Below are 24,914 nucleotides of genomic sequence, written 5' to 3'. Positions count from 1 at the left end.
GCTATTTGGGGGGGTTGACGAGGAGACGAGGGATGTCGTCTTCTCCATTACTCAGTCCCTCGTACAAAAAGTACACGTACGAGGGGCCAAAAAGTGGGGGAAGTCGGCCGGATCACCCATATCCAGTACCTTTTTAGCCTCAAAGACGGATTACCCTTTCGGAGACACTTTTCGCTGTGTGCCCTTTTCTGCAGCCCTTAGTTCCTTCTCTTCCTGTGTGAGAGAGGCGAGGCTCTTCCTCTCAATGAGGGGGCTGCAGTGGCCACCAGGTCTCTATCGCTCCTTCCCCATGCTCTTTTCTTTCGGACATGGCTCCTAGTTAGTTACCATTAGGTACGATCCAGGAAGTTTAGCCTCTCTTAGATGCTCCAATCTCTCTTTCCTCTTTGGCACAATTTCTCTCTGCTCAGGTCATCGCATCGTATGCCCCCCCCCCAACCTCTTTCTGGACATGGCCGTTCTGGCCCCGCCCCTTCGATGAAGATCCGCTTAACTGCACTGGGAAAGCACCCTTCGGACATGTTTCGGTTGTTTCAATCAGAAGAGGAAAGAACTGATGATTGAGTCTCTCCTCCCTCTCACTGCCATCCTATAGTAGGCACTACATATTATGTGCAAGGCTGCATCAGGTTGATAACCTTATCATAAACTCCAGGAGATATTCAAACTTTTGATAAGAGAAAGCGAGACCTAACAGCTTCTCTAACAAGATTTTGTAAATGGGAAGAGATATCCCAGAGTTCTTTGAGATCAGTTCCGGACTTCGCGTGATCCGCAGTGGATCGGTAATACTGAGACCTCAATGGTAATGTCTCAAAAAGGGTGGGTCGGTCGTTCCCACCGCTCCTGTTCTGCCCGATACGCTGAAGATGCCCATGACACACTTACGCGTAAATGAGTGAATATCATCCGTCAATTAATTCTCACTCATCCTCAACGCGTATCTCTCCATAGTAGTGGAGGTATGGTTGAAGTAGAAGAAGTGCATGATAACCGACTGCAAACGCTCTGTAACACAGCTCAGAATTGTGCGGGCTCCTCCAACAATGATGCAAATATTAGATTGAGATAAATCCCAAATGTCTTCTTTTGAGGGTGTTTGGTCTCTTACTAGAAGATTATGATTTTTCGACAATTTTGTCGTGTGATTCTTTCATTTCGTGCACTCGAGCCATTCTTTTCTTATCCATTCATCCTCATTGCCCGTTCCCGATATTGATCTCTCGCATCTATAGAATGTCGTCATGCGCCTTTCATATGGCGGGAGTTTTGGCGACCTTCACCTTCCACCGAATTGCCAATCGAACATGAAATATTCCAGGCAGTCGTAGGACGAGGATTGCTCAGCTTGCAGAGCTGAAATGCCTACAGAGATCGATATCGAGACCGTATTGCCATCCACGAATTAACCTGCACGTTAGATTTCGAGGATGTTCAAAGAAGAGAGAAAATCAGCATTGATGTCTAATGATACGTGCCTGTGAGAAACCTGTATCATGAATGCCAGGAGCTAATATCAGTAATCTATTGCATAGATCTTGTGCGAAACGCATATTCTATGGAGCATAACCCCTTGAGCTTGATACATGATGATTGTCTAGTCAATGGAAATGACGCAACAAAAGTCGCGATTTAGCCCACGAAAGATAATGGACCTGAAGATGTTGATTTTCAATCGAACACACTGATGAGTATGTAGTCGACACTGTATAGAAAAATAATTAAGCATCTGGTTCTGGCTTATTGCTGCAGAAGCTTCTCTGTACTACTGTTATACTTCTCTGGGCGCCTGGGCTTGTGTATAGCGTTACGCTCGCCTGGTCAGAGCGAACGCCAGCCGCCGAAGGGTAATACAACCGCCCCGGCCGGTTTCAGCCATTTTCACCATCCCACTTCAGTCCAGCCACACCCTCTCCTTCACTCACAGTTGCTGGCAATGAATGTGAGCGATGGAGCGTGACGTCCATGCCTGACTCGACAAGAACACCAAATATCTCGTGACTTTGAAGGAAATCTCTTGGTTTCGGCGCTTCTAGGGTTGTGTGTGCGCGGTCGCTTTTGATGCGATGCCTCCTGCGAACTCGCCTTTAGTACGTGCTTTCCATCGGCCGACCGTCTCTTTGTACTTCGCGATATTGCCCAAATCCACCAGCCTTTGCGCATACGCTTCAAAGAAATTGACACGCAGATGCAGGATACACCCTCTGAAAATGCGAGCGCCGGTTCTGGCTCGTTCATTTCCGAACTGCAGCAGCTAGATAGCCCGGTGCTGGATTTAGCCTCGACGCTTACAACCCAGGCGGAGGAAGATGCCAATCAAGCCAACATCAACTTTTTGCGGACTCCCCCGGTAGAACTCGACGATGAACCCAGCACAGGTTTCTCGGTCGGTGATATGTCTTCCAGAGATCCCCAACTGCCCGTGAACCAGCAGCTGCGGCTCCTGGAGATGGCCAATCTGCGCCGACTGCGCCGAATGCGCCAGTATACGCCTGAACAACTGCGGGAAATTGGCGATTATCCCCAACCGGCATATGGAAACCGTGTTCCGCAGCAACAATCCCTGTACGATTGGGCGCCAGGGACATCGGACGAGGACGAGGATGACAACTCAACAAGAGTCAATGCTCTTTCGCAACTCGTCTCCAACTCTGATATTGAAAACATTAGAGGACACAGGGATAATTATAGACCTCCTGGCGCGGGAACATCAAGATCTGCTGCGTCGTATGCATCCAGGGCGGCAGGGGATCATCATCAGCAACAACAACATAATCATGCTCTCCCATCCGAGTCTTCATTAAGAACAGCGGCCCTCTTGCAGTCTGTTCGCCGCCATCCGCGCTTCTCCGCTCGGTCAAGAGATCGACTGCAAAGTTATATCCTGGACCGGGAACGCATAGGCCACGAAACGGAGGATAGAGATCGGGCGAGTTCGGCCAGAATTATTCGGCCACCTTCTTCTATCATTCCCAGCAATCCGCGGGAGCTACAAACGCAGCGTGACATTCGGGCCAGGGTTGATGCCTACCGACAACGCTATCTTCAGAACCCTTCAGGAAACCCACCTGCCGCTTCCCGCTGGCTGGAAGAGGCTATCAAGTATCTTGAGCGACTCCGATATTCAACTTCATACGAAGAAAGCATTGTCTCTGCCGCCGCAGGAGGATTAGTAGGGGGCGACTTCTTCACGATGAACCGGGAAGACTTCATTGTCGATACGACGGATATTGACCCTCCAGCGGAAAGTTCGTGGCTGCAGATTGGCGGCGTGTTTTCCGGCTCCCAGCAAGCGGCGCCGCTTGCAATATGTCCCATCCACCGAGCCACGCAGAATATATTCGGGAATACAAACCTGCCTATTATTATAAACGCTTCCTCCGGCACGATTGGGACCGCCACTACCACGAATGAAACCCAGCCGTCCCCCTGGGGGAACATGTCTAGTTCGGGTAGCGCCGGAAGACAACATGGCGGCTACGTCGCCAAGGGCGATGAAGAGTGGCCTGTTAAAGTAACCATCAATAGCGTTGACTACGAGAATATGACGCTTTCTGGGACAATGGAAGCATTCAACGTTCCAGACAAGTCGTCCGCGACTGGCGAGTCCAGTATTGTCACTTTTCTCGAAGGAGAACTCGTTGATTTCAACAAATATACTCTCGAAACCAAAAGCTTCAAATCTGATGCAAAAGTTGACGGCACCTATTGGAGCAAGCTAGAGCCGTTCAAGGATCTATCCGACGATGATATTGTGCGCAATCTCGTCAGCAGGAGATGGCTCAAGGAGGAACTGGCTAAAAACTGGATATTAATGCGCTGGAAGGGTATGTCACCAAGTCCTAATTTGTTTTTTTTTCCCCTGCCTGGCGGGCCCCAAGAAGATTATATATATCATGGGAGACTGGATCCTTCAGAACACGTAATCCCGCTGACTATTCTTTTCTTGATTTCTTTGATCCAACAGAGAAGTGCTTTATTACGCCCTCTGACCACCGCTCTGGCCTGACCATCTCCGGCTTCTATTACATCTCCATGCGCCGCGACACTGGCCACGTCGAAGGGCTATACTATGATCCTTCAAGTTCGCCGTATCAGCACCTCGTCCTGCGTCCGCAGAAGCCTTGTTTCCCGTCATATCAGTTCCGTTAGGCCAAGTCTTCTTTCTTAAACTTACTACCAAAGTGAGGACGCAATTGATCCGCAAGCGCAAACGCTCAGAAGCATGATCCTGCTTCGTTCATCAAAATTTTTTTGGTTTCTGTTTTACTATGCTCTGTTCTTTTTCCTCTCTTACAGCGTTGCATATATTCGGCGTTCTACTGGGTGAGCTTTTTGGTAGCTCTAATTGCATATGGAATTTTCGCGGGAGTACATACATGTCATCATACGTTGTCTTGTGATCTTTGCCGATATCAATTTGAATCGAGCTTTTTCTGGTCCCAGTTCTCTCAGCGAGCTTGTGCTTGGTCTCTTTATTTTTGGAAGAGAAATTCGTTTCTACGTGCATGAGTACATAGATTTTGAGAAGAAATGAAGAGGATCTCTAACATCCGTCACTCAATGCATGGTCCTTGTGGCATCTGCAGGGCAAAGCGTCAAGCATCACACATTGTAATTTCCTTACATCACGGGCAAAAGACAGGACTGGTTAAATGACTGGAACAGCTTCCTCTATTCCTCTTAAGCTAGACAATTCGCTATCCAGCGCGAGAGAAACTAGACTACACATATCGTTGCCAGCTATTTCCTTTTTTTTTTTCTTTTACTTCAAGCAGCCCAAGCCTTTGGCTACGGCGGAACCAAAAGACCCTGGACTGCTATTCCACCGCCTGGTCTCGCCAACCCAGCAGCAGATCCCTCATGCGCTCCTCCAACTCAGACCTGACCTTTCCCTTGTCCAACCGAATACTCTACCAGCTCGTCTCTTAGAAAGCCAGCAGAGACTTGGTCTTCAAGTGAAGACGTTTACTGCTCAGTCTGGAAGTAGTTGAGGAGGATGTTGCGCTCCTGGGACTCCTCACCCCAGTCACGGACAACAACGCAAGAGCAGTTGACGACCTTGCGGGCGTTACCCTCACGGTCGAGAACGCCTGATTGAAAGAGAAGATCGTATTAGCCATTGGCCCTTGGGTATGATTATATTATTTCTTCATTTCGCAGAAGTGAAGGGTGTGAAAAAGGAAACTTACAAAGGCCAGCCCACTCGCCAAGCTGCTTGCCATCGGGGACCTTGATGAGAGGGATCTTGTGCTCAGAGCACAGAGCAACAACGAGCTTCTTGTAGGCCTCCTCCTCGCAAGACTCGTTGAGGACGCACATGTGGGCCTGACGACGGTCAAGGGCCTTGCTGGCCTCACGGAGACCGCGGGCGAGACCGTCGTGGATCAGAGCCAGCTTGAGAACGCCCTTGAGAGCATCAAGGACGGACATCTGGCCCTTCTCGGCGGCAGCATCGGCACTGACTTCGACCTCCTCGGCCGCACCGACCTCAACAGTAGGCTCTTCTCCGTCCGACTACACATTTGCCAAAAAAAATGTCAGCCTTTCTGATGCGCCATCGATTGCATGATGAGTGTCGATCTGATATTGTCTCCATCCGCAGATATATCTAAACCGCAGTGATCTCCTTGGGCAACATGACCCTCAGACCGCAAAACAAATCCAAACACCATGTCCTAGAATGGGAAACGGTATTGAACCCCGCGAATCCAGCAAAAAGGATATGCGCTTCTCCAGACCGAGGACCAGTTGTAGTGTGCAATAAGGGCTGTGGGGGAATGACAAAAATACGCACCATCTTGTTCTTGTGCTAAGAGGAAGCTTTAGACTGGAAGTGTCGGATAGTCCTCGAAGAGGTAAGTTATGTTTAAATTGCAGAGAAACTTTGAGGACTCGATTTGGTGTTTCTTGATACCGAAATGCTTCGTCCCCACCCATTGGCTCGCTTCGCTAGAATTTTGTGCGTTTTGTGTGCCCTAGACTCGGATTACATAATACGCCCGTTTGACAGTCCAACAGCACCCTCTAAGACGCCTACATGACATTGCTCTGAAACAGTGCGAAGGGCAAAGAAAATGCGATGACAATCATTGGGGTCCGCCCACTGAAATCAAGAGTTTGAAAATATTCGATTGACACACATTTAAATATCTATTTTAAGGTTTACCCTTTCTGATATACAATAAGCGAGCTGCAAAGTCCAATCGAACAAGATTCAGCCAAATGCTCTGCAAATCCGGACCGGACAAAAGAAAGCCAAAAACCGTAACACCGAGCAGCTCATATCGTACAGCGTAAGAAGTTAAATATGTCGTAGACGATGAAAGAGAGCATATATGGAGGAACGCTAGCTTAGCGTAAGAGAAGTCGAAGAAGAAAAGGCGTTCAACGAGTTCCAGCGGGAGGTCCAAGTAATGTCAGCCAGTTTCGAGCTGAATAGGAACGAAGATTAACATAGAAAGAAGATCAGCCAGCTGCACGCCCTTTAGTGAATGAAACCATTGGGAAGTGCTGGTGCATGCTGCGGCATTTGATGCATAACCGCTTCCATCGAGTTATTGAAGTTTCTCTGAGGCTGTGCATCGTTCAGTTGCGACTGGAAGGTATTATCAGGACGCTGCCGTGTCACCTTGCGCTCGGGAAAGATAGGTCCATTGGGACCATCCAAATATTCAAGGCAGACTGGCAGAGTAGTAACAGGAACGTCCCGAAGATGTGGGTAGCGAGGAACAATATCTATGAAATCGGAGAGCTGCGAAGAGTAACTTAGCATAAGATCGATCCTTGGATATGACAAAATCATCTTACCTTAATCCAGAAGACATGCTTCATATCGAAAAATTTAGCAGCGGTCGCTGCGTCCAATTTTGCTAGGCCCTGAATAGAAGAGTTAAGAGGCGTTGGTTCATCCGATTCAGCGAGCATGCGGCGAGCCACACGCCAGATACAGGTCCGTTGTCTGTCAGTTAAGGACCGCTTCTCCCAGGCTGTGACTATTCGGGTGTCAGCAAAAATACTGGGAACAGAGCGGGGAAAAGGGGCGATGGAATTACATTGCGAAAGTTCCAAATCCTTGATACCAAGTACTGGAGCAACTTGGAAATTTACAACCCACCGCTCCTCTGTTAAATTTTCCGGCTGTTCGCGGTTCATTTGACTCGTAGTTACGGTAAATAGTGGGAGCCACCTCTTCGCTTCCGCTGCCGATCGTGCCTTGGATTCTTCTAAATTCGCTGCTCGTGCAAGGCTGTTGGGCAATGCTTCTCGCCGAAGTCGTTCTTCTTCTTCTTGCCGCTGTTTGAGAAGTAGCCGTTCACGCTCTTCGAGCTCCGCTCTTTTCCGCTCCTGCTCAAGCCGCCGAAGGCGCTCCTGCTCCACACGTCGTCGATGTGCCTCTTCTTCACGCTGCTTCCTTTCTACCCGCGCTTGCTCCTCCCGAGCAATCCGAACCTTGCGCTCCAATTCCTCGGCCTGAAATTTCTGCTCTGCAAGCCGTCGCTGCTCTTCCTCTTTCGCAGCACGGGCTCTTCTTTCCTCTTCTTCGCGCTCCTCTTGCTCACGTCTTCGACGCTCCTCTTCCAGCTTCTTCTCCTCTTCTTCTTGTTTCTTCCTCTCCTCTTCCAACTTCTTCTTCTTCTTCTTTTCCTCCTCTTCTTGCTTCTTCCTTTCCTCTTCCAACTGCTGCTTCTTCCTTTCCTCCTCTTCTTGCTTCTTCCTTTCCTCTTCCTGCTTCTTTCTCTCCTCTTCCTGCTTCTTCTTTTGCTCTTCCAGCTTCTTTTTCTCCTCTTCTTGCTTCCTCTCCTCATCCTCTCGTTCTGCCCGTGCGACTTCAGCGCGTTTGGTATCCTCGTCCGCTTGAGCGTTCCGATGAAGGTCTCTGGGGTTATCTGTATCTAGGTCCTTCAATTCCGGGGGACGTTGCGTCCTTATGGCTCCATGGTCTAAATTGGCAGGACACGTTTGGCGTTGGTCTTGTGATTCATCGTGACGCACTGCCAAACCCATTCCCGACGCAGGGCGGTTCCGAACCCCGTCCTCTCCCTTCTCCGCGGTGTTATTCGTCGGATCATTAGGCTCTCGACGGTCAAGTTCCATGGGCTCGTCTGGCTGAGCAACGGGTTCAACAGTCTCGCGCGAAATAAGCTTAGCAGTTTGGCCGCTGAAGGCTGCATTCGAATCAGCTTCATTTTCAACTCGTCGCCGCTTCTTCTTTGCTTCGGTTGTAGGCGACACTTGGAATTCCGGGTCTTGGGATCGAGATCGAAATTGAGTTGGGCTATCACGAGGTCTTTTCGAACCACCTTCATCGTGACTGACGCCAGGGTTGTCTTTTGATTCTTCTCGCTTGATACGGTGACTTCCCCCGGCGATCTCAGAATCACTTGCGCTTGATTTTATCGCGGTCGGGATTGATGAAACTTTTTCCATCTTCTGGCTCAATGAACTTGCGTGAGGAATTATTTGTTGTTTTGTCATCTCCGGCTTTTCTAACGCGCTGATAGCGTCTTTACTCGAGGAAGATGAAGTCGAGGAGTGAATACTTCCACGGCGCTGGCGATTTCGATCGCTTTTCAGATCTTTCCCAGATATCAGCTTGCGTCGCGGTTTGGGGTGGTCATCTTCAGACAAAGCAACAGCAGTGTCGCTTTCAGTTCTCCTAACAGTTGGCTTTGTCTTCGGCGGCGCTAACGATGTTGTTTCACGATCGCTAACCACGGCGGATGGGTCTTTTGCACCTTCGGGCCTGGTCAAACGTTTCCGGGGTCGAGGTCGTTCTGGATCGTCGTGCTTTAATTTCTTAGTAGACCCATCACGATCACTCAGTGAACGTATTTTGCCACTTTCGAAATTGTCCGATCCATGCGAAGGGGAATCATCTCTGTCATGGTGCTTTGCAATCTTATCCTTCTCTCGATGCTTACGAGAAGTTTCAGGAGATGAAGTCACCTTCAAACCATTAGAGTTGCGGCCCTTTTTACGGCTGGCAATAGCTTTGTCATAGGCTTCCTTCAACAAATCATACTCCTCTCGTGATCCCTGACGTTCTTCCGCAATTTCATAGTATGTTCGCCCACGATAGTCTCGCTTGGTAGGATCAAAGTTTGGCTGAGCCAAGAGAAGTTGCAGAACTTTTTCATTCCCACGACCGATTGCAGCGAGCATCGGGGTGTTAAAGCCCGGTTTGTAATTCAGCGATCTGAGTGGCTCAGGGTCTGCATTAGCATTGCCTAGCCCAAGGAGCAGTTGGATTACTTCGTCGTGGCCTCCTTTTGCTGCGGCAATGAGGGATTCTGTGTCGGCCTGGGGCAAAACATTCAGGATGGTTCCGACACCCGCCATGTCACCTTTCCCCGCTCGGTCCCGCAGGTTTTCTAGAGTTGGCTTCATCCATAATAGATCATTTCGAGTTGCCTCACTTCTAACGGTTCTTCGACGCGGAGGCAAGTGGATTGGCGGACTGCGCGGTGCAAATAAAGGCGGCGAATCGCGCGGACTTATAGCGGAAGTGCCACGGGAATATCGGCCATGATCTTTCTCCTGACCATGCTCTTCTGATGCGCGTCGTGGATGATGCCTGCGCTTAGCAAGCTCCAAAGCTTCTTTGATCCCCCCATAATTCTCATCTTCCGGGTCCAAAAGGTCCAAGGGTTCCTCTCCATTCAGATTTCCTTGACGAGGGTCAGCGCCAGCGTCCAAAAGCAGCCTCACAACGGCTAGGTGGCCATTCTCGACGGCATCGATGAGAGGAGTATCTTTGTCGTTGTTCTTGCAATTGATATCGCACCCTCCCTCGATCAAAAGTTGAACGATATCCTCGCATCCCTCAAGAGCGGCAATCTGGAGAGGAGTATTTCCGGCGTTATCCGCCACATCAATGTCTTCTGGCCTTTCGTTGAGACGGATTCGGGCATTGTCAATCTCACGATTAGCACAAGCCCGAGCCAGGAAAGTTCGGCCAATCTGATCTCGATGCTTTTTGTGGGGCATTTTCATAGGCGAGAGGGTTGAATCCGCGGAATGGAGATTTCTTATATGACCATGAAGGTGGGGAGAGTCGGCACGAGAGGACGTGTCTGAATATGCATCTTCCGAATGCTTCCGCTCATGACCGGAGAGCAAAGGCGCGGGAACTCTTCTCTTCTTGTTGTTATGGCCGTTGGTCAGTTGGCTTGATGCGGACTGTGTTGAGGCTGCTCGTTTATGGTTCCGAAATCGAGGTGACGATGATCTGTCGCGCGAAACGCGGTGGGTATGGCTTGAGCTCTGTCGTTCACGTCGAGCTTTGTTTTCGCTGTCCGAGGCATGTTTTGTTTTAGGTTTTGGTTCTTTCCATTCACTGCTACCTCGAGGTTCCTCCTGGCCCAGCTTTCGCTTCCGCGACCCCCCTTCGCCAGTTCGGAGTTTATCATCCCCCACATGTGGTGGCGACGAGCGCGAATGATCAGAAGGAGAATCATGTTTTGACGACTGGGTTTCCGCAATGGGCGAAGATGGAATCGAACTCAACCCGCTTGAATTTGCTTTATCGTGCGTCGTTCTTTCCTGTTTGGCGGGCTGGGCTGAAACGGGCGGTTTCTGTTCAGAAGGAACAGAAGGATGTCCCATGGACTCGTCATATACAGGGTACTTCGAACTGCTTTCCGGTACAGCATCGGCCATTTCAATGTCTGCAAGTGCAGTTGATCGCTCCACTTCCACATCTTCTTCATGTTTAATCTCTTTTCCTTCGCGTTTACGAGTTGCTTGAGCTTCCGGTAGCACGATCGTCTCAGCCTCAGAATCGCTTTTGTCGGGATCCCAATCCTTCGAATCTTGATCATTGACTGTCATGGCTGGCTTCTGCGAATCCTGTTTGTCTGATGCCGACGAAACAAGCTCGGGTTTGTCGGTCAACCTATCGCTGCGGGCAGGTTCTCGAGCAGCACCGACATGGCCCTCGTTATTTCCATCTCCGGCACCTGCAGGCTTTGTGGGTGATGCCTCCGGACGGCCAATGCCATTCATCACGATAGAGATTGGTCCGTCAAACGATCTTGCCTCATGCTGGGCCGACGTGGCTAGAAACACCTCTCGGGTGATTTACTCAGCGTGACTCGGACAAGGACGTTGGCCCAATCCTCGTGTACTGACTACCACAGTGAGTGGCGGGGAAGGCTGACAGGCGAAACTGAGCCGCAGCTGAAGCTGAATAACTCTGGGGTATATTTAATCAATTTGAGTTCCTTCTTGTGTCGCTGATTAACATGGACGGAAAGCACAAGGCAATCGTCAGCGCTGTCTGACAACCGTGCCGAGTAACAAGCCGTGGGTGTTGGGGTTAATGAGAAGATGGTCAGTGTACAGAGAGTACTGCGAACCGGTTGCGGTACTTGCGCACGACGAAGGAACATCTCCATCCCACTTCGTGCGCTGATTGGCCTTCGCTGGGGGGAAACAGAGTTTGACTTAATTGGGAAAGTCTCACTGTTCGGGTGAAACGAATAGGAGGTGCACATGATGAGATATACGACAACACTGAACATATAAGTACGGTGAAGATTGTCGCTGATTATGGATGATGTAATCAAAGCTGTCCCTCCACCGACCATACCGAAAGAAGCCATCCGTCAACAGAGAAGATTTCCACTTCCAACACGAACGAGGGGAAGCTCACCCCGAACATCTAGTTCTTCGAGGCTTTAAAATGAGATAAATTGGTTATTACAGTCCTGAAATCCATTTATATAGTTTGTTCTTTTTTTGAAGGCTTCTGATTTTGGTTTAAAGTTATATGTGTTTGCCTTCTCTATCAAAACATCATAACACACAATATGCTGTCACATGCTGGCCTGATAGACCCTGCACAAACCCTGCAGCTTTTCTTCCTCCTTGCAAGTTCCACGGTATGTAACCAATTTTTTTTGGTTGACAGAGCTAAGTAATGGCTAACATCTCTTTAGGTGGTCACTGTCAATGCGATATCTCCGTTTCGGAGTCGATTTCTAGTCTATGGATCACGGAATTCTCTTTCTGGTCAAACTAATGATAGAGACAATGAAGCAAAAAATCCAAACAGGCTAAACAAGATACTGGACCATCTGGCAACTTACCGTGTGCCGCACAGCTATTTTACACATTTTTATATAGCATCTGTTTTCTCATCAATCTTCTGGGCCTTTCAGCTTGTCACGAAAGGAAGTGTCTTTCGAATCATCAGTCAAAATTCAACATGGCGCCAAGAGAGCACGTCAATGACAATTGAAAAAGTCGTATTGGCATGGCTTCTGATGACGGTTCAGGGGATACGAAGGTTGGTCGAGTCAGTTGTCTTATCAAAACCATCAAATTCAACAATGTGGTTTGTGCACTGGCTGCTAGGCGTTACATTTTACATTGCGATGGGAATCTCAATCTGGGTCGAAGGACTGCGTAGGTGTTTCGCCATTTAAATAAGACTCCACGACAAATGGTCTAATGCCTTTGACAACAGCTAAATTGCGCTCTCTTGAACCATCCATCTCATTACTAGAAATCCCGGCTCCGTCCTTGCGGACGTTTCTTTGTCTGCCACTCTTCCTTATCGCTTCGGGGATCCAGCATGACGCACATGTATATTTGGCGTCGCTACCAAAATACACATTTCCAAAGCATCCTATTTTCCGCTTTCTTCTATGCCCCCACTACACCATGGAGTGTCTCATTTATCTTTCTCTCTCTTTGATCGCTGCTCCGGAGGGGGTAATAGTCAATAAGTCCGTTTTAGCTGGCTTAATATTCGTTGTTATAAACCTAGGCGTAACAGCGGGGACTACCAGAGAGTGGTATGTCCAAAAGTTTGGGGAAGAGCAAGTGCGTGGGAAATGGAGAATGATACCATTTATCTACTAGGCCATGGTGTTTTCGGGCGGGAAATATTCTACAGCTTTTGGCAAGGTCCTCACCATGATATGTCAACAATCAAGAAGAGCGGAAGTTGGTCATTTTCGGAACAGTTTAACGGTTGCCAAAAATTTTCATTTTACTACCTAACTTCGACACCTTGAGCACGTCTCGATAAGTCAAACTAGTCCGCACTTGCCTCTCGTTCTGGCCGTCTGTAAAGGCAATCTGGTGACCCAGCAAATCCCAATTGCTGATTGTCTTTGGACCGAGGTCTCGGTCCGCTGTGATTTCTTGAATGCCGTGTAGATGCTTCGTATACATTTCATCAGTAGTAATCAAAAGACTCCGAGGCTCTTGTAGAATCCTATATGTCGGCTCAATTTCTCGTTCCCCTGTTTCCCTTTTTTGGTAGATATCCAGTACAATTGCAGCACCGAGGGAAACAGTTGCAACAACGGGATGATAAGCGGCACCATCTTCATGTGGCATAATGCCTTGTCCTGGCGCGTACTCATTGATCAAAACGTGGTTTGGAGCACCGTGGGGACTATCCATAAAGATTCCCGTCTGAGATTCTAGTCTAGGAATAATGGGATCATGAAGCCAAGCCGGCAGCGGTGCGGCAAGCAGTGTATTAGAAGAGCTGAGACTGGACGGCCAGGTCTGCAGTCGACGTCGAGAAAGCTGAGCCCAACGTGGAAGGGGCGCTGTACGGATCTAAATGTTCTTGTTTTAGCTGTATATTCCTCCTTTCATCTTGCAGTCCATGATTTCCAAAAAGCGAGGGCCACATGTTCCAATCCGAACAACCTACCCCAAGCATTAAAAACCAACTGAACAAATAGAAAGGACGGATGAATATGGGAATATTTGATCTAAACATACTTTATTGAGTAGCTGCTCCTCCTCCTCAGGAGTGATGAAGTCGGGGATATAAATCGTGGAAGGTGGCATGCTCGAGACTTGGTGACGGGTAAGCTCCAGCTTCTTCGTGACGGCCTCCATTTCGCTCATGAGAACTCAAATTGCTCGGCGTCCCGCGTTATGATCAGCGTCAGTATCCCTCAGTGCCCTTTGCTGGACCAATTAGAGCTATGTATAATTTAAATCGAAAATCGTTGCAAACTACCCAATGTTTGTTATGAGCCCACAAGCTCCAGTATCTTCGGTAACCCGCAAGCGCGGAACGTCACCGGAGGTTAGGCTAGCGAACCCCACCATCATTAGGACAAGCTTCACTGGAAATTTACCTGTAGCGTTGTCGCCGTATCTCGACCCCACGAACTAGCTTCTTCATCACTATTTTCCAGCGAAAGACATGGCACCTAAGAACAAGAAAGGTGGCGGTGGCGGTGGCGGTGGCGATGCATCCGGCGGCAGCAAGCTGAAGCCAGCAACAAGCATTAATGTCCGCCATATTCTGGTGAGTTCTGACGCCGATGCACACAATCCTCTGTAGATGTGTGGGGGTCCTAAATCCAACCTGTCTTACCAACACGGAAGTTTGGACGTATTGGAGCTTCGACATAGACTGACGGCCCCTGATAGTGTGAGAAATATTCAAAATCACAGTCCGCTCTGACCAAGCTCCAAGAAGGAGCCAAATTCGATGACGTGGCACGCGAGTTTTCCGAAGACAAGGCGAGACAAGGTCTGTTCCTGTTCTCAGAGAGAAATTTTCAAAGAATTTCAATTTGACTAACAGCAATGGTTGATTGTCGCAGGTGGTTCATTAGGTTGGAAGGTCCGAGGTAGTTTAGATCCAACCTTCGAAAAGGCCGCCTACGAGCTGGAGCCGAGCACAACTTCTTCTCCTAAATATGTCGAGGTGAAAACGGGTTTTGGATACCATATCATCATGGTCGAAGGTCGAAAGTGAAAAATACAATCAATATACTGCCTGAGGACCCACTTCCGCTTCCCTGGACTGGCGAAGACCTTACACGTAATATATCTTCGTCCCTTCTTCAATACGTTGTGAGTCTGCAGAGGATCATAAGGGTCGAGCATGAGCGGGAGAGTCTTGAATTTGATCACAATACCTCTTTTCAGCTATTTGCCCAACATTCTCCTGACGGTATAGACAAAGCTTTGCGGCCTTCGCGACGGCTTCGGTTTGAGGATACTGCACTCAAGTTACAAAACCCACTTCTTTGCCAACACCTATCTCTTGCGGTTCTAAGGCATTGATCGGAGACAAAACAACCGATATCTTCTTTTGGTCATCAACAGCTGAACGCAGTTATAAGATGCCAGTTAGTGACGGCAGAATTCTCGAAATGTTCCTGACTTTCAGTTGTGATCTATCAACAACTGGGGAAGAATCTCATATAATTCTCGGTCCATGGCCGTCTCTGCACTATCAAATAGAGCTAACTTTGAAGCGTTGCCTTCGTCATTCCTTTTCCTATTCCTCTCATATATTCAATCGGAGAGGCTTGTGCCGATAGGCTCAGTACTTTGTAAGCTACTTTGTCAACTCTAGCAACTCTGATTTGCAGTGACTTTAGCGAGAGACGTGTTGTATCGCCAAGGCTGAGCTGGCCTACTGGATCTTTCGAAGACGTGAACAAGGAACTACTTGCTAAGGTAGGTCGGAAAAATATAGGTACGACAAAGCAGTGCGGCAAGACACATGTGACAGTCATTGGGCTTAAATGGACGACAGGACTCAGATATCACTCCCGAAAATGCCCCTTTCTGTGTGCACCACACCATTTGATGAGATATCCTTTGTAGTACAAAGACATCCATAAACTCGGAAGCGTGGGGGAGGGTGCTGATCGGGGCGAGCTTATCACGATATTCATGTGAAGACTGGGGTTACCTTATTTTATTTTATTTTCATTTTTCATTATTCCGCGAATCACTGAGAAATTCCCATGGCTGGGGTCGCTGTGATCCTACAGCCCTCAGAAGGCTACTCGGCTTCTTCGACATATCTCTAAATCGGACGCAGGCACTGTACCCTGCCAACATTACTATGATAGTGACCGTACGCTGAAATCAATTCTTAATAGGTTGTGAATAATAAATGGAGCCGGAATATGATTTGTGGCTGTCGGCCTTTCCGGATGACCGCATCATTGGACACAAATTCCTTTTTACCGTCTAGACTCGGTTCTATGCATGGAAAGATGGCAGTGACTGCTTGTATCCCTAGTAGCCTTTATCTTTGCAGCGAATAACAGCTCAGATGTGACAAATGAAAGAGCTCGAATCACTGAAACGAATTCTAGGCGCTGCTCACGCACATTGCAATGAAATTCGTGAGTTAGCCACGAGACAGGCAGAGGTGTGCAAAATTGATTGGGTCTGGTGCGTGGACGGCAGGCGGGGCGTGGCCGCGGGAGCGTTACAAAGGACTCCAGATAGTGGTCGATGATTTGATTTGTTCTTGCCCCCCACCAGGGATCCTTTTGACGGCGGCCTGGCGGGTTGTCATTGATCTTGCATTACTGTAGGATTGTGATCCCGGCTCTTTCCAGTTAAAAGTTGTGTGTGTTTAGAGTTAATCACTAAACTGTACAGAGGTGCAGATAGCGGATGCCTAGCTAAAACCCCACGCCAACCAAACCCCCCACCATCACCACCACCACTACCACCACTCGTCGGCACCTCCAACTAAGCTTTATCGCTAGGAGGCAAGACCTGCTCTTGTCCACCGTGCGATAATATTGCCCGGGTTCCCAATCCAATTTAAACCCCCCAGGTAGCAGGCACTCCTACGGCACACAAAGCGGGTTCTCCTCACACCCCTTGATGTCTTTGTCGGACACCCTTTTGTCGTGGGGAGCCTTGTCTGACCTTGGACTGGAAGGAGATTCTGTCCCGTCTTCTGAAGAAGGCTTATCGCGTAAGCAAGAAAAGCTGGCGCTGCATCGTCCGTACCCGAGACCTGCTATATAGAACGGGAGAGGGGCAGCTTAAACGCTCTTTGACATCGACAAGTTTGCTTCCTCACTCTCCTTTGTTGTCCACATGTTCCCGTTGTTGTTTCCCAGCGTAGGGCTGGGCTCCTTATGCTGATGCGGTCTCTTAATTTATGATGATGATAATACTCTAGAAACGAAATCAAAACCTCTCTCCACGCAAATGTTCGAAGGGTCTCCTCGTCTATATTCAATTTCTGGTTCCTGGTCCTCGAATCATGTGGGTACCAGTCTTTCATTACCACGCGGAGCATGTCGGTTTATTCTGCTGCATCCTCAGGTAACTGGTCAACGCTGTGCTTGTCAAGGATATGTCTTAAATTCGCGGGTGCCTGATTCAAGCTGCGAATGTGGGCATCAAGCGTGCTATCATGTTCCAGATGTGCCGTCGCCGGCCGTCTCAATGGAGGAGCATGTGCGTCTGGCAGAAATGGTGCGCGGACTTTCTGAACGTTTAGAGAAGGAAAGGGCGGAAAGAGAAAAAGACATGCAAGGCATCTATCAATCTATTTCAGGCGTCTATCACAACATGAATGGCGTTCATGAGTCTACTAGGACTGGCTTATTGGACTTAGAGGACAAGCTGGACGGCGCCATCGACAAGGCGCAGAGTCTATACCAAGATCTCAAAGTACTCAAGGAGAGGGTCGCGTGTATCGACGATGCTTCTATGGATCTGGAGCTTCGCGTTGAAGACCTGCAAATTGAGCTTGATCATCGCCCTAGGGCCCCTAGTCCTAGTAAGCGCAGGTCCAGAAGGCCCAAGAACATGGGGACTCGACCTTTCGACAAGCTTCCCGTCACCAATATCAGCATCAATACTCCTTCAGAAAACTCCTGGGAGGCGTATGTTATTATCGTCCCTGGCACAACATTCGAATTCCAACCCGGCGACATCGCTGACCTCCGTTGCCGCTCGCGGGGCCTTTTTCGTTGGATTATATTTTCCGGCCCTGATCAGCACTCAATAATGCTCAGCATTGATTCTGCATTTCACGATGTATTGCAAGGTCGGCGCTGGGTGCCTGCTCGTGCACAAATTCGAATTACGAATGGCATCTCCAACCTGATAGTTGGAAATGATTTGTCTGAAAGTTTCGAAAGCAATACGTGGGACGCTTCCTTTCTGAGGGGGTCATGCGCAGCATCTTTGCCCGCGAATCACTTGCCTGTGATTTTTGTTACTTTGAGGGATTCTCGGTGGACATGGGAATCAATTCGAAATCTTTCTCCAGTTCCTGGGCTGAGTCAACGCTGTTGGGACCACAACGAGAGACTGGATGGTGTGTTTGCCAAACCAAGCATTCCGGAAGCACGACTCCCGGTCACTTCAAGGGACAGTGTCGCTATCACTGTGAAGAAACAAGCAATAGAATTTGACAAGTCTCCACTGGATCTTCTGGCTTCATTAGCCTCAATGCCAGTGAAACGACAATTTTCCGAACTCAGCAGGAGCATTCCCGAGGGAAGCGATGGTAAAATTCTCAAGCGACCTCGTCCACTTCAACCTACGCTGGAGCCAACTAATAGACGACGAATTGTTTCCTCCTAGGGAAATAATGAACTTGAAATCGCAGAGATCTCCGCTAGCTTTATCATGTCCTCTGCGAGTTACCTTTGAAAAGAAACGATCAGCCAATGTTCTTCCAAATCTTTACTAGAGCACTGTCAGGCGTTGTTAGACGGAGCTATGTCCATTTTTTCGGGCCTTTTTACTCAATTATAGAAGAATTGCTTCCTAGGAGCGTGCAAGTCCATTATATGAGATATATAATCCGGAAAGAGCGCTCTTCGGCCTATCCTATCTCTACTGTTGACGAATGCTCCTGACTGCACTGTAACACCATGGCACTCAATGCGATTCACATCATACTATGTCTAGTGTAAAATAATGTACAGTCCATACATGCAAAAACATGAGGTAGAGGTCCAACCGTATCGATTCGCCTTAGGAAATGTTCCGATCAATGTAAACATAATCCAAGAAGGAGAAGCAACAGCAAACTCACCATTCAGCACTTGTAATGTTATACAGCCGAGTTTCCTAACTAGTCAGTACCCTGCGCTAGAGCCTGACCGCCTTACGGTTATGCAAACAAAGCAAACATCCCCGCCATTTTGGCATGGCAGAATTCCTGATCGTCCCTATCTCTTCGATTCGTTGTTATTCTTCTCGATTGTCACCTCCCATCCATGCTCACCGACAAGGTTCGGCCCGTCTGCGATCTTGAGGATCCAGATCCTGAGGATATATTCTCCGCTGCCTTAGGTACCATTTTTACAGATGATCTAAACAACTCCTATGGCGAGCCGGGAGCTCGGATTGTTTACAAATCAACCGGCTTCGGAGATATCGAGTTGCAATGCTCGAATCCAGAAAATGTAGATGATCGGATGCTTTTCAGCCACTATCTTTGGAATTCAGCCGTGCAAGTGGCAGACTTCTTCGAGCGCGGCGAGGGTCTGTGGGATATAACTGGCCAACACGTACTCGAGCTTGGAGCAGGTCTGTTGATGCCCCAAGAACCATTTGCCAACTTTGCCTTTAGTTGGCCTAGGGAGGGGGGTTTTAATGCTAAATACTTTGAGCAGGAACCGGATTAGCTGGAATCATCGCCGCTCTGGCTGGAGCCAAAGAGGTACGTTGGGTTCGACAACTGGACTCCTCCCACATTTATGACTCAACAACAACGAGAGCGTTTGCTTGGATCATGAGCCACTCACATATGAATCAACATACATCTTGGATTCAAATAATTTGAAAACAATTGTGCTGATGAGTAATTTTGATTTCTACAGGTTGTTATTTCTGACTATCCCGCTCCGGAGATTTTGTCAACAATCTCTACAAATGTCACGAAACACGTACCAAGGGTCCAGGTAGTAGGCCACGAGTGGGGCGTTCTTACGGATGAATTCTCAGTTTCACGTAAGCATAGCTTCTCGAGAGTATTGGCCGCAGACTGCCTGTGGATGCCATGGCAACATGAAAATCTGGCCCGATCAATACTTCATTTTCTATCCGCAGACGATGATGCCCGCGCATTTGTCATCGCAGGCTTTCATACTGGTCGGCTGAAGGTGTCAGGGTTCTTTAATATAGCCGCAGAAGAAGGACTGGAGGTTGAGACCATCTACGAACAGGATGCAGAAGGCAACAAACGCGAGTTTGTCAAAGAGAAGCCCGTTGGAACGGAAGATAAAGCAATGCTGAAACGATGGCTTGTGATAGCCATCATGCGGCGAAGGCGATGATGCGACTTGCAACGGCTCTCACGCTTCTGCCATCTCTTTTCTTTGTTTCTCCGAATGCATAAGCATATATACCATGAGCGATTCTAGCATATTACCCGCGTCAAACACACCATATTAGCGCTGCACATTTTTAGAATGAAACGAACAATCATCACGACGAAGTCTTCTTTCTTCTAAAGCAAATGGAAGAAATAGTCTGCCCCTTGTGCCCGCCAAATGTGAAACTTGGGTAGTTGACCTTGCCATCAAACTCCAACTCTCCACCTTCAAACCAGCGACACAGTTCCGGCTCTGTCCAGTTACAGCTAGTGATGAACAGAATCCCACCAGGCTTCACCAGTCTCTCCACCTTGCCCTTATAGCCCTCAAAAATTCTTTTCCCCGACCCATCCACTTCTTCGCTCAGAGAAATCGCATCAAATGTGCCCTTGTCTAATACCACATCGAATCCGCCGTCCTTATCCGCCCACTCACCCGGTTGCTCGTGGATAATATCCCAAGTCTCAAACGTAATCGGTTCCGCGTCTTCTCCCTCCTCGTCCTCCTCCTCTTCTCCTCCTTCCCGATCCTCCTTGTCACCAGTCTTTCCAGCTCCATCTTCTTCCTGACCTACACCTCCGCCGTGACCCTTCTGCGCCGCAATCGTTCGCGCCAACTGCACGCTCGGCAGCGAATAATCCACGCCGATCATTCGACCGTTGAATTCGCCGTCCTCGCGCAACATAAAGAGCAGATGCCCATTGCCCGTGCCCAAGTCGAGAAAGCTCGTCGAAGTCGTGTCCAGACACAGCTCCTCGGTCAGATACTCTAAAATCTTCTCCTCGGCGCCGGAATCCGAGAACCAGATCGTGCCTTCGTCAGAAGGATTGTTTTCGAAATTGGACAGTTCGGTAACGTAAGCATCGTCCCAGCTATTTTAGAAAGTTCCATAGTCAGCTTGGTTTTTTCTCTTTTCTTTTTGGATCTCTTTTTTTGGTGTTCCCTTTCGTTTTATTTCTTTTTCTCTTATTTCCGTGATTCTGTCCTGAAGGGAAGGGAAGGGAAGGGAAGAGAAAAAGAAAGCCATTGTAGAGAGCTAGTCTGTCTATGCGACTACGCCTCTATGCGATTATACGACATGAAGACCTAAAGACAGATGTTTCTCAGGAATATAGCGAAAAAAAAGTAAACTTGTCAACGTACTATTTCCTCGTGCCTAGCTCGCTGGGGTCGAGGTGCTCGGCGGCCATAATGTAATGATTGTTTCGGAGCAACTGGTAGACCCTTCCTTTACTTCCGGACAGAAGAGAGATATAGCGAGCGACAGGGCGAAGGCAGATGTAAACCTCGATTTACCGAGTATGGATATCCAGACACTAGATTATGAATATCTCGCCCTGTGGTGTTCAGGCGTGAGTTTAAGTGTCACGGATAGTTAAAGAAGCTATCCGTACCTCCTTGTGGCTAGTACCGAGCGCCGACAAGCCCGCTATATACTATGCTTGGAGCGGGAGCGGTTCACATCGCGGCTCACAACCAGCGCAATATATTTATTTACCCCGAAACCCCGCACAATTGGGATGGTCTGATCGTTGAATCACTGATTTTTAAATATTTCAAGTGTTTGAAAAACATATATATATGGTTTAATAAAAAACACAAAAAAAAAAAAAATAGAAATATATACGGGAATTTAAAGATTAATTTGCATATTGTTCTTTGCATAATTTAGTTACCATAAGGGAAAATCAATTTGATAGAACAATTGCATTTGTAAAAGGATAATATGAAAAGGACAAGGAAATTATGTGAGAACTAAAGCTTTCTCGGCTCCTACGTAAAAGAGATGTCACGCAATATTATATCAGGTATCAATCGAATGGCACGCGACAGTATTTTGCTTTATATTTTATCTACCAAGACTGTCGTTTCGTTCAAGGATATTCATAATTTTTAGATCATACTAGTCTATGTTCGCTTTTGAAAATCATCTATAGGAAAACCTCTAAGTTCAATTCCAATGTGCTGACGGGATATCTGAAGGGAGAAATTAGCCAATTTTCAGGATTCTAGATGACAGTGCACAAGGTATCCAACATACCTAAGTTCAAAGTTTTCGAGCACCGTCGGGTGAAGAATGCCGAAAACACCAATTACACGGTCCTTTCCATTGACGCGCAAATGGATTGAGGCGGAGTGTCCGGGGAAGAAGGTAGAATCTGCAGAAGCATTAGACTAGTCATTGCCAGGTCCACAGGAGACTGTGCACGTACCTTGAACCTCTTCAATCCAGTAGCCGTCAACAGTTCCTGTTCTTTCGAGTCCATCCTCGTGGGTAATGAAAGCACTCTTAAGCATCAACATGATTCGATCGAGCAACCCGTGAACAATCTCGAATCCACTAGTCTTTCCATACCAAGCTGCGGCAAAGTGGCGCTCATTCCTACTCTTTCTCTCAAGAGACTCATCCTTGAAGGCAACATCGCTGACTTCAAAGACCTTGATAGGAACACTGTGGTGTTTGTTCTCTCTGATAGTCTTCAGGAGGCCAGGCAAAAGCGACGTGCGCACGACCTGGTACTCCATCGTCTTGGGGTTTGCGAGTTTGACAGCTGTTGTTCCGTCATCTTTGCGGTTCAGCCAGGCAAAGTTCTCATCATGCGAGCAGAGAATAAGGGGCATCACTTCTGACCATCCGGCCATTGCAGCCTCAACACGAACAATATCAGAGAGTTTGTTGATCATAAGCGGCTGACCAACCGTAGCTGACTTGTTGGGGAAGGAGCGTGGCAGCTTGTTGAAACCATAAGCGATTGCCACATCCTCCATAATATCGCATTGATGAAGTACATCGGCACGAGTGGGCGGGATGTGAACGTCAATGAGATCGGGCGAAGATTTCGACGGTGAGGCGTGATATGACATCTTCTCAAGCAATTTGCAGACCTCCTCGGCAGTAAGAGACAAGCCGCAGCACTCGTTGATGTAAGAGAGCTCTGCCTGTGTCTCTCTTGGCGTGAGATTTGGTGTTTCGCGAGTCTCATTGTTGTGCTTTGAGATAATCTTAACTGGTTCGACCCTGTTTTCTACGTCAGAGCTCGAACCAACAGAAGCATGGACCAATACACTTACGTGAACTGTTGCTCCGTGTACTGAGAGAACATGGCGACAAGAATATTGTTGACAACCTCTACTTTGGTCTTATCCAGCGCGGTAATTTCAATGAGAACGTTCTTGGTGCTCATTCTGATCTTTGAATGGTCTCCATTTATGATGGGCGGCAGAGAGCATACAGTCCGGTTGGCATCGTAGATGACTGGGTAAACAGGCGAGTCGCGGATAATATGAAGGTATTTGCCCAGGTGCTTGTCATTCTGCCGATGAGTTAGAATAATAATTTCAGGCTCTCTGACTCATTACTCCGTACCTCATAGAACTTCATCAATTCAGCACCATTCATATTCTGCGTCTGGTTCAGTGGAACGAAGTTTATTTGCTCCGGGGCCAAAGCCTCATAACTGAAAGGACCCTTAATCGTGTCGAGATCGTGCGTTCCGATTGAGACTAGAGTGCGTTGACGGGCAAGATTTTGGTGCAGTTTATCTTGCAAAGCAATGAACGATTCATAACGCCCGGGCGTGAATTCAATGCCACGCAAGACAGCGGCAGAAACATATGGCCTTATTCTCGTCGTCTGGACAGATTAGAATTAGCCTTGTCTGAGATTTTTGGCGGACGACATGAGTTACCTCTTGGTCGACGACGATCGTCTGCATCTCACCGTTGGGTGGCGCAACGAGCTGATATTTGGGTGCTGGCGCTCTTCCACGGAAAATGTTGAGCATGAGGGCAATCCCCTCGAAACAGAGCATATCATATCTACTCCAAGTCTCAGTTACTAGTATAATCGAATTGCGCATGTGGACTCTGACCGGTTTGCGGGGATTTCAATCTTGAGCTGCGGCGGCTCTTGCTTGCCATCGACGATCGGGCGAGGTTGGTCCGTGGTCTGCACATCAGTTAGACTTGAAGGTAGGCATGTCAGAGAAGACGTACATCTTCATCAAGTTCGATACCTTTTTCAATGTCAGTAAGGCGCTTCAAAAGTGAGAAGGGAAATAATTATATACCGAATTCGAAGCATAGCTCGTCAAATTCTTGCGTGGTATACCTATTCAAGTCAATTAATTGGTTCAAAATCTCAGAGGAAATTTCTCCCAGCGCAAGACTCACTCCTGCCCGAGAGCCTTAAACAGCTCGGTCTTGTCAACGGTGATGGTGGGCATCTTGCTGCCGCCCTCAACCAAATGTTGCGATCTGTAGTTTGGTGCTTTCTGTGCGGGCACTTAATTAAGTATGCCCGACTTATGAAGTATTCCACGTAGACAATGAAGAACGTTCGAGGCGGGGTTCCTCTAATTGCGGGATCGGAGGAGTCATTCAGAGCCGCCATGGGGGAATTTTGAGATCCAAGCCACAGCCTCGCTAAAAGGCCGTAACCAGCCACATATGTGAACCACTTCACCATCTCAACTTTGTGGCTTGACTCAACCGTCGCGATTGCCCGTGCCAAGCTCCATCATAACGCACCCCCGAAATACGCACTCACGCACACAACCAACCATTTCATCTTTGAGCCTGTCAGCTTCCAACTTTTCCTAAATTCTCGTCTACTGCTTTGGTGGATCCCTTTGGTCGAAACTCTCCTGGAGGTGGGTTGTGCTTCTCTTGCACTCATTGTCTTGATCTCCAACTTGCCATCCCCAAAGCCCTGAACGCCCCGCAATCCAGCAGAGCGTATAGATTTGGCTGTGAAAGTTGGTGACTCTATCTTCTTTCAGTGCCATAGAAGTCGTGATTTCTATTCAACTCGTATGATATTAT

General features: G+C 48.2%; 11 protein-coding genes across 11 annotated transcripts; 5 read left to right on the top strand and 6 right to left on the bottom strand.

Annotated features, from left to right (window-relative positions):
* The first annotated feature begins 1,959 nt into the window (after positions 1 to 1,959).
* Positions 1,960 to 4,559, top strand: L228DRAFT_148248 (hypothetical protein). Its single transcript, XM_018329255.1, has 3 exons — positions 1,960 to 2,090; positions 2,195 to 3,827; positions 3,968 to 4,559. The coding sequence occupies exons 1-3, from the start codon at positions 2,067 to 2,069 to the stop codon at positions 4,150 to 4,152; spliced, it is 1,842 nt and encodes a 613-aa protein (XP_018187757.1). The 5' UTR covers positions 1,960 to 2,066; the 3' UTR covers positions 4,153 to 4,559.
* On the bottom strand, positions 4,509 to 5,928 carry L228DRAFT_247828 (40S ribosomal protein S12). Its single transcript, XM_018332731.1, has 3 exons — positions 5,798 to 5,928; positions 5,193 to 5,517; positions 4,509 to 5,093 (listed from the first exon to the last, which is right to left on the bottom strand). The coding sequence occupies exons 1-3, from the start codon at positions 5,798 to 5,800 to the stop codon at positions 4,969 to 4,971; spliced, it is 453 nt and encodes a 150-aa protein (XP_018187756.1). The 5' UTR covers positions 5,801 to 5,928; the 3' UTR covers positions 4,509 to 4,968.
* A 210-nt stretch (positions 5,929 to 6,138) lies between these two features.
* L228DRAFT_148119 (hypothetical protein) lies at positions 6,139 to 7,286 on the bottom strand. Its single transcript, XM_018329254.1, has 2 exons — positions 6,811 to 7,286; positions 6,139 to 6,754 (listed from the first exon to the last, which is right to left on the bottom strand). Exons 1-2 carry the CDS (start codon positions 7,153 to 7,155, stop codon positions 6,488 to 6,490), a joined length of 612 nt encoding a protein of 203 aa, XP_018187755.1. The 5' UTR covers positions 7,156 to 7,286; the 3' UTR covers positions 6,139 to 6,487.
* Positions 7,287 to 9,639: 2,353 nt separating this feature from the next.
* L228DRAFT_211056 (ankyrin) lies at positions 9,640 to 9,990 on the bottom strand (the record flags this gene model as incomplete). Its single annotated transcript, XM_018329878.1, has 1 exon — positions 9,640 to 9,990. A coding segment is annotated over one exon (351 nt), but the record flags the coding sequence as incomplete, so codon positions are not given.
* Positions 9,991 to 11,792: 1,802 nt separating this feature from the next.
* On the top strand, positions 11,793 to 12,972 carry L228DRAFT_247826 (protein DFG10). The gene is made up of 3 exons (XM_018332730.1): positions 11,793 to 11,885; positions 11,943 to 12,411; positions 12,473 to 12,972. Exons 1-3 carry the CDS (start codon positions 11,814 to 11,816, stop codon positions 12,868 to 12,870), a joined length of 939 nt encoding a protein of 312 aa, XP_018187753.1. The 5' UTR covers positions 11,793 to 11,813; the 3' UTR covers positions 12,871 to 12,972.
* L228DRAFT_261401 (Alkbh6 protein) lies at positions 12,958 to 14,138 on the bottom strand. The gene is made up of 2 exons (XM_018334334.1): positions 13,750 to 14,138; positions 12,958 to 13,581 (listed from the first exon to the last, which is right to left on the bottom strand). The coding sequence occupies exons 1-2, from the start codon at positions 13,876 to 13,878 to the stop codon at positions 12,976 to 12,978; spliced, it is 735 nt and encodes a 244-aa protein (XP_018187752.1). The 5' UTR covers positions 13,879 to 14,138; the 3' UTR covers positions 12,958 to 12,975.
* A 101-nt stretch (positions 14,139 to 14,239) lies between these two features.
* On the top strand, positions 14,240 to 14,740 carry L228DRAFT_203720 (peptidyl-prolyl cis-trans isomerase pin4; the record flags this gene model as incomplete). Its single annotated transcript, XM_018329648.1, has 3 exons — positions 14,240 to 14,287; positions 14,413 to 14,515; positions 14,589 to 14,740. Coding segments are annotated over 3 exons (303 nt in total), but the record flags the coding sequence as incomplete, so codon positions are not given.
* Positions 14,741 to 16,459: 1,719 nt separating this feature from the next.
* Positions 16,460 to 18,505, top strand: L228DRAFT_148115 (hypothetical protein). Its single transcript, XM_018329253.1, has one exon. It carries the CDS (start codon positions 16,960 to 16,962, stop codon positions 18,346 to 18,348), a length of 1,389 nt encoding a protein of 462 aa, XP_018187750.1. The 5' UTR covers positions 16,460 to 16,959; the 3' UTR covers positions 18,349 to 18,505.
* A 474-nt stretch (positions 18,506 to 18,979) lies between these two features.
* L228DRAFT_283366 (hypothetical protein) lies at positions 18,980 to 20,267 on the top strand. Its single transcript, XM_018336110.1, has 3 exons — positions 18,980 to 19,302; positions 19,389 to 19,435; positions 19,596 to 20,267. Exons 1-3 carry the CDS (start codon positions 18,990 to 18,992, stop codon positions 20,049 to 20,051), a joined length of 816 nt encoding a protein of 271 aa, XP_018187749.1. The 5' UTR covers positions 18,980 to 18,989; the 3' UTR covers positions 20,052 to 20,267.
* Positions 19,769 to 21,519, bottom strand: L228DRAFT_247819 (S-adenosyl-L-methionine-dependent methyltransferase). Its single transcript, XM_018332729.1, has 2 exons — positions 21,234 to 21,519; positions 19,769 to 20,962 (listed from the first exon to the last, which is right to left on the bottom strand). The coding sequence occupies exons 1-2, from the start codon at positions 21,278 to 21,280 to the stop codon at positions 20,203 to 20,205; spliced, it is 807 nt and encodes a 268-aa protein (XP_018187748.1). The 5' UTR covers positions 21,281 to 21,519; the 3' UTR covers positions 19,769 to 20,202.
* Positions 21,520 to 21,945: 426 nt separating this feature from the next.
* On the bottom strand, positions 21,946 to 24,447 carry L228DRAFT_261396 (phenylalanyl-tRNA synthetase beta subunit). Its single transcript, XM_018334333.1, has 10 exons — positions 24,264 to 24,447; positions 24,161 to 24,201; positions 24,087 to 24,106; positions 23,963 to 24,039; positions 23,780 to 23,909; positions 23,458 to 23,724; positions 23,163 to 23,404; positions 22,304 to 23,109; positions 22,132 to 22,249; positions 21,946 to 22,067 (listed from the first exon to the last, which is right to left on the bottom strand). Exons 1-10 carry the CDS (start codon positions 24,314 to 24,316, stop codon positions 22,022 to 22,024), a joined length of 1,800 nt encoding a protein of 599 aa, XP_018187747.1. The 5' UTR covers positions 24,317 to 24,447; the 3' UTR covers positions 21,946 to 22,021.
* Positions 24,448 to 24,914: the final 467 nt, after the last annotated feature.

Source organism: Xylona heveae, assembly GCF_001619985.1.
Source record: "Xylona heveae TC161 unplaced genomic scaffold L228scaffold_6, whole genome shotgun sequence".
Taxonomy (NCBI): Eukaryota; Fungi; Ascomycota; class Xylonomycetes; order Xylonales; family Xylonaceae; genus Xylona; species Xylona heveae.
This window is presented reverse-complemented; position numbering and strand designations above follow the sequence as displayed.

Coding starts and splice junctions, on each gene's coding strand:
- L228DRAFT_148248 (XM_018329255.1), top strand. CDS start 2,067: ATGCCTCCTGCGAACTCGCCTTTA. Junction 2,091..2,194: donor CTCCTGCGAACTCGCCTTTA/GTACGTGCTTTC, acceptor ACGCAGATGCAG/GATACACCCTCTGAAAATGC. Junction 3,828..3,967: donor GATATTAATGCGCTGGAAGG/GTATGTCACCAA, acceptor TTGATCCAACAG/AGAAGTGCTTTATTACGCCC.
- L228DRAFT_247828 (XM_018332731.1), bottom strand. Junction 5,094..5,192: donor TGGCGAGTGGGCTGGCCTTT/GTAAGTTTCCTT, acceptor TCTTTCAATCAG/GCGTTCTCGACCGTGAGGGT.
- L228DRAFT_148119 (XM_018329254.1), bottom strand. CDS start 7,155: ATGAACCGCGAACAGCCGGAAAATTTAACAGAGGAGCGGTGGGTTGTA. Junction 6,755..6,810: donor AGCATGTCTTCTGGATTAAG/GTAAGATGATTT, acceptor TACTCTTCGCAG/CTCTCCGATTTCATAGATAT.
- L228DRAFT_247826 (XM_018332730.1), top strand. CDS start 11,814: ATGCTGTCACATGCTGGCCTGATAGACCCTGCACAAACCCTGCAGCTT. Junction 11,886..11,942: donor TCCTCCTTGCAAGTTCCACG/GTATGTAACCAA, acceptor ACATCTCTTTAG/GTGGTCACTGTCAATGCGAT. Junction 12,412..12,472: donor AATCTGGGTCGAAGGACTGC/GTAGGTGTTTCG, acceptor CTTTGACAACAG/CTAAATTGCGCTCTCTTGAA.
- L228DRAFT_261401 (XM_018334334.1), bottom strand. CDS start 13,878: ATGAGCGAAATGGAGGCCGTCACGAAGAAGCTGGAGCTTACCCGTCAC. Junction 13,582..13,749: donor AGGAGCAGCTACTCAATAAA/GTATGTTTAGAT, acceptor AAGAACATTTAG/ATCCGTACAGCGCCCCTTCC.
- L228DRAFT_148115 (XM_018329253.1), top strand. CDS start 16,960: ATGTTCGAAGGGTCTCCTCGTCTATATTCAATTTCTGGTTCCTGGTCC.
- L228DRAFT_283366 (XM_018336110.1), top strand. CDS start 18,990: ATGCTCACCGACAAGGTTCGGCCCGTCTGCGATCTTGAGGATCCAGAT. Junction 19,303..19,388: donor CGTACTCGAGCTTGGAGCAG/GTCTGTTGATGC, acceptor TACTTTGAGCAG/GAACCGGATTAGCTGGAATC. Junction 19,436..19,595: donor CTCTGGCTGGAGCCAAAGAG/GTACGTTGGGTT, acceptor TGATTTCTACAG/GTTGTTATTTCTGACTATCC.
- L228DRAFT_247819 (XM_018332729.1), bottom strand. CDS start 21,280: ATGGCCGCCGAGCACCTCGACCCCAGCGAGCTAGGCACGAGGAAATA. Junction 20,963..21,233: donor GAGCTAGGCACGAGGAAATA/GTACGTTGACAA, acceptor TTTCTAAAATAG/CTGGGACGATGCTTACGTTA.
- L228DRAFT_261396 (XM_018334333.1), bottom strand. CDS start 24,316: ATGCCCACCATCACCGTTGACAAGACCGAGCTGTTTAAGGCTCTCGGG. Junction 23,110..23,162: donor TACACGGAGCAACAGTTCAC/GTAAGTGTATTG, acceptor CGTAGAAAACAG/GGTCGAACCAGTTAAGATTA. Junction 22,068..22,131: donor CTCGAAAACTTTGAACTTAG/GTATGTTGGATA, acceptor TTCTCCCTTCAG/ATATCCCGTCAGCACATTGG.